Source organism: Cyrtonyx montezumae, unplaced genomic scaffold (assembly GCF_038088225.1).
Source record: "Cyrtonyx montezumae isolate F1298 unplaced genomic scaffold, pur_monq_1.0 scaffold_23, whole genome shotgun sequence".
In the NCBI taxonomy this organism is placed as follows: Eukaryota; Metazoa; Chordata; class Aves; order Galliformes; family Odontophoridae; genus Cyrtonyx; species Cyrtonyx montezumae.
In genome coordinates, this window is record NW_027071970.1 from 5,703,192 (window position 1) to 5,712,046 (window position 8,855).

The 8,855-nt window shown below is 61.9% G+C and overlaps 2 protein-coding genes across 2 annotated transcripts; one reads left to right on the forward strand and one right to left on the reverse strand.

Moving 5' to 3' along the window:
* Positions 1-2,623: 2,623 nt before the first annotated feature.
* Positions 2,624-3,592, reverse strand: CRYBA4 (crystallin beta A4). Its single transcript, XM_065738718.1, has 5 exons — positions 3,551-3,592; positions 3,336-3,454; positions 3,126-3,267; positions 2,888-3,030; positions 2,624-2,793 (listed from the first exon to the last, which is right to left on the reverse strand). Exons 1-5 carry the CDS (start codon positions 3,590-3,592, stop codon positions 2,646-2,648), a joined length of 594 nt encoding a protein of 197 aa, XP_065594790.1. The 3' UTR covers positions 2,624-2,645.
* Positions 3,593-6,216: 2,624 nt separating this feature from the next.
* Positions 6,217-7,902, forward strand: CRYBB1 (crystallin beta B1). The gene is made up of 5 exons (XM_065738670.1): positions 6,217-6,354; positions 6,444-6,562; positions 7,218-7,350; positions 7,432-7,574; positions 7,659-7,902. The coding sequence occupies exons 1-5, from the start codon at positions 6,217-6,219 to the stop codon at positions 7,837-7,839; spliced, it is 714 nt and encodes a 237-aa protein (XP_065594742.1). The 3' UTR covers positions 7,840-7,902.
* Positions 7,903-8,855: the final 953 nt, after the last annotated feature.

The following is an 8,855-nucleotide window of genomic DNA, read 5'->3' on the forward strand; positions in this document are numbered from 1 at the left end:
TGCCTAAGGGGAGCATGGCAGTGCCATGCAGTGAGGGCACCCCACACCCTGCGGTGCCCCCAGGCCCACTGCTGTGCCCACATCTCTCTGCTCATGGGCTTTAGCAGAGGCAGCGTGGGGCCAATGTGGGAAAAGCAACAATGGCACCAAACCCCAGTGGGGCCATTCTGTGATGACTGCGCACTTCAGCTGCTGAGCAGCTGCTGCTCGCTGCCCCGAGGTTCATTGTTGCTGCTCTGCCCGGTGGGATGATCCCTCCTCCCTCCACCCGCAGTAGTCTGGGCCCCCCCAGCACCCTCCCACCCCACTGCTGTCCCATCCCTCCCCCACTGCTGCCCTTTGTCTCCGGGCCGCTCAGCTGCTGCTCTCTGAAGCAGAGCTGTAATGGGGATGGGTCCCCGCGGGGTTGGGGGTCTCATTCTTCCCAGCTCCTGGGGCGAGATGGATGCACACACAAAGGCAGTGGAACAATGAGGAAGAGAAAATGGCTCCCCAAAAGGAGCCTGGCGGCAGCTGTCATCTTAACTCTTTGCAGAGGGAAGAGCTGTGCCAGAACAGGGCTGCCCTCAGCCTCGCTCCTCCAAAACCCCCACCTCACATCACCAGGCCCCGGGGAATAGGGTGGTTTCAAGACAAAGAAGCAAACCAGCATTTTGCCTGCTTCCCTTCCAGGAGCACTGAAAATGAGGCAAGAATCCATTTACCTGTCTCGAGCCCTATTCTTGACGACGATTCTGAAAAACAACACGAACAAGCGGTGCATCCGTCAGTACTGCTGCTGGTACTCAGTGTGGGGCTGCGGGCATCCAGCCGAGGGGCTCCTGGGGCTGCACCCAATGCTTCCCCCAACCCTGGGTCTGGAGAAGGGTCACGTTCCCATTGGAAAAGATCAGAGGGAAAGGGTAGGGAGGTGTTACCTGGCTTCCAGGTGGCAGCCGGCTCGGGGACCATGGGCTGGGTGTTCTCTTGGCCGCCGTACAGCTCCTTTGTGCTGGAGCTTTCCAGAGATTCCCTGTGCAAGATATTGCCATGCAAACTCCTCCCCCGCAGCCCCTGCCGGCCCCGCAGCCCTACCTACGTGCAGGGGGATGCTGCAGCGCCCATGAAATGTTAATGCTGGAGATGGGGCCGAGGCATCTTCTCTCCCTCCCCCCATCTCCGTGGCCCAAAGGGGTGGGTGGGGGTTGGGGCAGGAGGGGGCTCAGGGCAATGGCTGCTGCTGCTTGGGGAGAGCATAATGGCTGTGGGTGCTGCAGTGTTGGGGTGTTACTGTGCATCATGTGAAGGAGCCCAAGGGCAGTGCCACTGCATTGTCCCCAGTGCCATCACTCCACACCAGGTACAGCTCTGTGCACGGGGGCTGTGCTGCCACAACACCATGCTGCAGAACATCCTAAATGCCCCAACCAGTGCAAAGCAGCAATACCCCAGGAGCAGCAGGCCCCCTGCACAATGGAGCACAAGATGCTCAAAGCCACCCATGGCTCTCCCACTATTGTTCTCAGCCCATCACCCCTGCAGCAGTGCAACAACTGTGCCTGGGGACAGGCTGTGTGCAGGGACCTGCACTGGGGACACAGCCATATAGGAAGCACTGCAAGCAAGCCGTGCTCACACAGCATGCAGAATCTGGCCATGCTGGGTAGGCAGGAGTGGACAGAGAGCTGCAGCATGGTAATGCTGGGCTGACCCCTCTGCAGCTACTGGGCCCTGGCATTGTTGTCCCACATCCCCATGGTCCCCTGGGCTGGTCCCAATGCCAGCATCTCGCCCTGCCCCATGGGCACCAACTCGCAGCCATGCAGTGGTACTGGGATGGTGCTGACCAATGAATGGCCCCAGATGTATCTGTTCTGGGGCAGCAGGAGGATTTCGCTCAGCCCATCCCCACACTGTTTGCTTCCTCTTCTATTCTGTATTTTTAATTATTATGTCCTGTGAGGAGGATCTCTTTCCAGGGAAGCATTGTCTCCGATGGTGGTCTTCCTTTTGCAAATGTCAGAAATGGGACATTTTAATGACATCAAACCTTTTATCTCCAGAGCTCTTCTGAAATGAGAAATATTTCTGAACCATTTTCCCATCACAGCTCACTGCTGTTTTCCCACAAACTGAAGAAGATGGTGTCTCAGCAGCCCCCAGCAGCAACCTGCTTCCCCCTCCTGCAGCATGGAGCGAGGCCAGGAGGAGAAGCCCTGCCCTGGGGCTCCTCTGTGGGCACTGCCATGCTGCAGAGCTGCACACCACTGCTGCGTGCACGGCTGTAGGGGCGGTGCATGAACGCAGAGGAGTGTATATGGACACGTGCATGAGTGCACAGGTGTGTGCTCAGGGGCGTGCATGGGTGTTTGCATGCATGCAGAGGTGTGTATAAGCGTGGAGATGGGTGCACAGCATGCAGCTGTGGCCTGCTGGACCTTGCAGCCCCTACTTGTTCCTGAGCAGGGCTCAGGCAGCGTGGTATCCTCCCCTGTCTTCTTGGAGCCACAGTGCTGATTCAGGTCCCCCCTGGGGCACCACACTGCCGCTCCCAGCCCACATACCCCTCCGAGTATCAATGAACCACGTTGGACAATGGAGCTTTTATTGAGCTTTGCCACCTCCGCAGCGCAGTCTGGGGGTGCCTGGGAGCGAGGTGCTGGCAGTCACTGCTGGACCCTGCGGATGGACTGCACCTGGCCCGTCTGCGCATGGGAGCCCCACTCCCGAACGTGCTTGTACTCGCCGGCATGGCTGTCGCTCTCCAGGAGGTACTGGAAACCCCGGTACCCGGGGTACTGCGAGCAGACCCACCTGGAGACGAATGGAGCAGAAAGAGCAGCGTCTCAGGGTGGTGGCACTGCCAGCAGTCCCCGCAGAGTGCCACCAGCCCTGACTCGCTACTCACGCTCCGGAGCAGACGAGGAAGGAACCGACCGCACTGCCGCCCCAGCCCAGTGCGGGCAGCGAGGGGCAGTCGTCGCTCAGCTCCCCCCTCCTGCCCTGGAAGTTCTCCTGCTCAAACAGCAGCAGCTGGCTGCGCCCGTGCTCCTGCACCGAGAGGCACCGCGTCGACGCGGCCGCGCATCACCATGGCTGGGGACAGCACGGGGGCCGGGCATGTCACTGCACCGGGTGCTACTCACGGCACAGGCAATGGGGCGGAAGGAGCTCATCCTGTCCACATGGTAGGCGTTGCTGCCGCTCCATGCCTCCCAGCACGGGTACTCGCCGCGCTCCAGCACGAACTGCTGCCCCTGGAAGCCGCAGTGCTCGAAGCCCACCCAGCTGCGGGAGCGGGGGGTGAGCACCTTGGGGACCTCCAGCCCCCCAGGACCCCCTGACCCCGCACTCACGCTCCACTCTCGATCCTGAAGGAGCGCACGGTGCTGAAGCCACGCTCCGGGGTGCTGTAGCAGTCAGTGGTGAACTCGTGCCGCTTGCCCTGGAAGAAGGGCTCATCCCACACCACGATCTGGGGAGCAGGGATGGATCAGGGCTCTGCAGGTGCCCTGATGCCCGGTGTCAGTGGGCCGGGGCTGTGCTCCCAGCCTTCCTTTGCTTTCTGCACCTTCCAAAGGCCAGAGGAAGGCCTGCGGCGCTGGATCATCATGGCTCTGCGTAGGAGGACAGGAGTTGTGCCCTAGTGGACAGGGAGAGGCTGGGTTTCTGCTACGCTTACTGGAGACGAGCGCTGCACCCGAGGTGGCGTGGCCAGCAGCCCTCGGGCAGGGCTTTTATAGCCTCCAGATAGAGACAGGGCAGGAGAGAAAGCCCTAACTCAGCACACAGCAGGAGGAGGGACTGGCAGAACAAAGGCGACGCTGCGGGGGAGCGATGAGCTCCGGGACACTGCAGCTCTGCTCCCAGCCCACCAGGAGCAGGCTGTGACATGGCCCTGGCTTCTGTGCATGTCCCTCGGCCGTGCCCTCCACATGCCCCAGGCACAGAGCAGGGAACAAGAGCATGGCAAAGCCAGGAGCAAACTTGCAAAGGCGTTTTAGGGGCCTAGGCGTGCAGATGAAGAGTTATGCGTCCTATCTGTGCACTCAGGGACCTGGGGTGAGCCCACAGAATCCGTGCTGTGCCTTAATACCTTCTGCCTTTGCCATGGTGACCCTCACTACTGCATCATGCTGGGGCAGCAGTGGGAACAGAACACCCCTATGGCTGCAAGGTGGGAAGGAAACCAAGGTGGAAACCAAGGTGGGAAGAGGGGATCTGGAGCTGCAGGGTGATGGGGGCTGGAGATCGGTGCTCAGGAGCCACTGGCACAACAGTGTGGTTAATAAAACCACCTGGCTCTAAGAGGAAGAAATGCAGCTTAAAATAGAAAGGTGTCTAACCATGAAAATGAATGCAAATTGAAAGCCAGGAGTCATGAAAGCTGTCCACCGTGACAGTGAGGAGCTGGACCCCGGGGAGCACTCAGAGGAGCAGCAGCGCAGCACAGCTGGCGGTGCTGCGGAGGATGGCGAGGTTGATAAAGGCACGGGAGAAAAAGAAGCGATCGATAAGTGCTCTGTGTTTGGTATTTTGGAAAATGTCCCAGACGGAGCTGCTGAAGCTGCACAGCTATGAATTAACACTTTACCCTCGAGGGGGAGGAAAGCAACTGCTTCTGAATGAGGGCTGCGGGCTCACCCAATGCACAGCTATGGGTGATTTGCTTTGTCCGTGCTGGAGAGCCCGTACCAATGCTGCACTGGGAGGGTTTGATGGGACTGCAGGAAAGCGGGCTCCCAGCAGGCACAGGGAGAGCGGCTGCTTGGCAGGGTGCCCCCAGGTGCCCCCCCCCCCACTACCCACTCTGCCCGCCTTCCAGCAGCTGACACAGCACTGCTGCACTGAGGTGGGATTTGCTCCCATGCAGCACATTGATAGGAGAACAAGAAGCGGTACAAATGAGCATAGCACGTGTTCAATGTGCTGAAAACTGGCTATCGTGTGGGAATGGACACAGTGGGCACAGGGAGCAGGGATGGGATCCTTAGAGGAGGCTAAGAAATTCCAGAAAATGCCTGCTTTGGACACATGTCACTCGTCAAAAAGAAAAAATACAAAAAACAAACACAAAAGCAACACTCAAAGCATTTCACAGTCTTTAAGTCTTGCATTCTTGCAATTTAGCTGTGGGTGCCCCATCCCTGGAGGTGCCCAAGGGCATGGATGGGGCCCTGGGCAGCCTGAGCGGGGGCAGGGAAACCCAGTCCAGGGCAGGGAGTGGGGCTGGGTGATCTTTATAGGCCTCTACAACCTAAGCCATTCTGTGATTCTGTGACCTTCAGCACGCTCAGGTCTGTGTAGGTACAGAGGGACATTTAAAGCAAGATGGGGGAAAATGAGGAAGAAGGTCAGGCTGCTCACTGCACAGCTGGGTATGCCCATGGTGCTGGTACAGAAACCTGCAGGGCCAGAGAGTGGGGCTGGGAGCCCTGCCTGGCTCTGCCCTGGCTCGGTCTCATGGGGCCAGGTTTGGGGCAGCCACGGGGCTGGTGAACCATGCCCAGCAGCAGCAGCAGCACTGGAGCCAGGTACTGGTGGGCTCCAGGGGTATATATGCCCTGTGCGGGGCCGTGGTGTCGGCGTGCTGCAAAGTGGCACGGTCAGGTCTTCTGTTGTGCCGCTGGATAAAGGAAAGTGCTGGGTTCAGCGGCTGGGCACAGGGCCGGGAGAGGCTTCCAGCTCGCCTGGAGCTTTGCAGGATGTGATGACTGGGCGGCCATGCAGACACTGATGAGCTCGCACTTCCATTGTGTGCCCGCCCGCGCTCTGCCCTTGCCAGGCTATAAAGTGGGGGCCCCGCTGCACCCCGAAACACAAGCCTGCTCCCTCCAACAAGAAGCAGCAGCTGCCCAGGTAAGAGGAGAAAGTCCCCGGGTGGTGGCACTTGCTCCAGCCAGTCCCAAGGGGGGGAGAGGAAAACGCGGGTTTTTGGCTGTGCCCATGTTGTGCCCACCATTCCCGGAGCACCCTGACCCAGCGCGGTGCTGGGGGGTGCATGAAGGGTCCCATCCTCCTTGGGACCCCCTATTGTGGTGCCATCAGTGAGGTGCCCACTGCAGATCGTGCCAAAACAGGGCTGTCTCCTCCCACCCCTCCACCCATCGGTGGCCCCAGGGCTGCCCTGCTGCCGGCTGTGTTCTCACACCCACCCCAATGCCACTGCCACCAGGGCCGTGTCCCCACTGACCCCCCCCTGGCACCTCTGCCCCCAGACCCGAGCTGACCACCGCGATGTCTGAGACCACAAAAACCGCCGCTCCCGGCCAGGCTGCAGAGGACAAGGAGAAGGCCCCAGCGCCGGCTCCATCCTCCGACCCCACCCCCATCACCAACAGCAAAGGGGAAGAGCCCTCCACGGAAGCTTTCAGGGTAAGCCTATGTGTCCTCAAGCGGAAGGACAAAACATCAGCGAGAGGGACGGAAGTAGTTCAGGGCCTGATCCCTTTGCTCTCCCCCAGATTGTCATTTTCGAGCAGGAGAATTTCCAGGGCAGGCAGATGGAGTTCACCAGTGAGTGCCTGAACCTGGCGGACTGCGGGTTCGACAGAGTGCGCAGTGTCATCGTCAGCTCCGGACCGTGAGTGACACAGTGGGGACCCAGTGGGGACCCAGCATCCCTGGGCCTGAGCTGGGCAGGGGATGGGGTCAGAGTGGCACTGGGGAGGTGGGATGAGGCCTTGGAAACAGAAGTAAGGGTAGAAGCTTGGGCACCCAATGTCACTGGGGGACAGGTCCTAAACCCCCAGGGTTTGCTGGAGAGCCAATGGTGGGCCTGAAATCAAAGCTTTGCTGAGGGAAAGACAAAGGAAAATCAGCCAAGTGTAAAGCTGTAGTGCCCCTGGTACTCTGACCATCAGGAAAATCCCCATTGGCACTCGCAGCAACAGTCCCGTGTTGGAAGGATACAGCCAGCGGTCAACGTGGGACTCCTCTGGTGCCAGGTGCCACAGGGTGACCCTTCCAGAAAGGTGGCATTGCCACGGTGTGAGCACTGAGTCCTATGCCCAGGTGACACGACGGCTGGAGGTGTGCACAGTGCAGCGAGTTGCCTTGGAGCATGGGTCCTGTGCTCCACGATGCAAAAGGGGAACAAAGGCACTGGGAGGGCAGGGATGAGCATGGCACACAGCGTGGCGCCCCAGGGCCCGGCAGCAGAGCCACTCCTCGGGCAGTACCTGCGGGGCTGCAGGGCTGTGGGGCTCCTGATGTGCCATACCCTTGCCTGTCCCCAGCTGGGTGGCCTATGAGCAAGCCAACATGCGCGGGGAGATGTTCATCCTGGAGAAGGGCGAGTACCCACGCTGGGACACCTGGTCCAGCAGCTACCGCAGCGACTGCTTCATGTCCATGCGTCCCATCCGAATGGTGAGTGCTCAGCACACCACTCGCTGCCCGGGCGCTGCGGGCACCGTCCGCCCATCCCAACCCCGCTGTCCCCCACCCCAGGAGGCCGAGGACCACAAGATCTCCCTGTACGAGTCTGCTGACTTCAAGGGCAACAAGATGGACATCCAGGAGGACGACGTGCCCAGCCTCTGGGCTTACGGCTTCTGCGACCGCGTGGGCAGCGTGAAGGTGCCCAGTGGAACGTAAGCGGGGGCTGCACCGTGGGGTGCCGAGTGGGACAGGGGGCACGGGCACGGCGCTCAGCCCTCTGTCTGCTCTCCCCACAGCTGGGTCGGGTACCAGTACCCCGGGTACCGCGGCTACCAGTACCTCTTTGAGACCGGGGACTTCAGGCACTGGAACGAGTGGTGCGCCTTCCAGCCCCAGATCCAGTCCATCCGCCGCATCCGGGACATGCAGTGGGACCAGAAGGGCACCTTCGTCACCCCCGAGGCGCCCTCCAACTGAGCGCTTCCCCTCGCCCTCCCCGCGCTCCCCCCTGCACTTATCCGTGTCTATCGACCGCGCCACCGCCGCCGCCGCCGCGCGTACTCGACGTTGTGAGGCAAATTAAAAATATCAGACGATGGAGCTGCGTGCTGCGTGCGCCCCAGCGAGCGCTCCGTCTCCCGGCTTCCCCTCGCACCCACTCCGCTGGGGCTCATCCTTCCGTGCCTCAAAGTTAACCCCACCTCTCCTCCCGCCACCCTCCCAAGGGGCGGCGTTCCCCCACGCCCCTATTGGGCACTGCGCAGCCAGCGCGCGGAGCGCAGCGCTGCGGTCGCGCCCGTGGGAGCCGCGGAGCTTGCACGCCCGCGCGCGCACGAGCACGGGGCGGCGCCGCGCGCACCGTGCACGCGCGCGAGGCAGCGACACGCGTGCACGCCGGGGAACGCATGCGCGGTGGGGCGGTGCGAGGCGCGGGGATCCCGGCCCCTCTGCGCGTGACGTCGCCGTTGTTTCGGCGCCGCTCCGTTCCGCACCGGCGGCGGTGGCGGCCCCGGGGAGTGCGGCCCGGCCCGGCCCCGACGGCGGCCCCGGAACCGCGGCGGCAGCAGCGGCAGGTGGGAGCGGTGGGCGGGAGGTGCGGGGAGAGCCGTGCACTGAGCGCGCAGTGCGGGGAGCTGGGTGCGGGGAGCTGGGTGCTGGGAGCTGGGTGCGGGATGCACAGCGAGCAGCGTGCGCGGGGCGATGCGGGGGAAACTCGGGGCAGGATGCGGAGCGCAGTGCGCGGTGCTCCGTGCGTGGCACTCGGTGCGGGGTGCTCGGTGCGGGGTGCTCGGTGAGCGGCGTGCACGGGGTGGTGGTGCAGGGCGCTCAGTGCGCGCAGTGCTGCAGCGAGCACGACGCGGTGCGTGGTTCTCGGTGCAGGCCACTCCGTGTTGGTTTTTGCTCCTTGCTCCCTGCTCTGAGGCATGCTGCTCTTATCCCCTGCTCTCCCTTTTGGGCAGCCTTAGGGTATCCTGCTCGCACCCTCCCATCCC

What these genes read in the sequence shown, in the direction of transcription:
- CRYBA4 (XM_065738718.1), bottom strand. Translation starts at nt 3,592, where the DNA reads ATGATGATCCAGCGCCGCAGGCCTTCCTCTGGCCTTTGGAAG. An exon ending in TTCAGGATCGAGAGTGGAGC is followed by an intron (nt 3,268 to 3,335) that starts GTGAGTGCGGGG and finishes CCGCTCCCGCAG; the next exon opens with CTGGGTGGGCTTCGAGCACT. An exon ending in TTCCTCGTCTGCTCCGGAGC is followed by an intron (nt 2,794 to 2,887) that starts GTGAGTAGCGAG and finishes ATTCGTCTCCAG; the next exon opens with GTGGGTCTGCTCGCAGTACC.
- CRYBB1 (XM_065738670.1), top strand. Translation starts at nt 6,217, where the DNA reads ATGTCTGAGACCACAAAAACCGCCGCTCCCGGCCAGGCTGCAGAGGAC. An exon ending in GTCATCGTCAGCTCCGGACC is followed by an intron (nt 6,563 to 7,217) that starts GTGAGTGACACA and finishes GCCTGTCCCCAG; the next exon opens with CTGGGTGGCCTATGAGCAAG. An exon ending in GTGAAGGTGCCCAGTGGAAC is followed by an intron (nt 7,575 to 7,658) that starts GTAAGCGGGGGC and finishes CTCTCCCCACAG; the next exon opens with CTGGGTCGGGTACCAGTACC.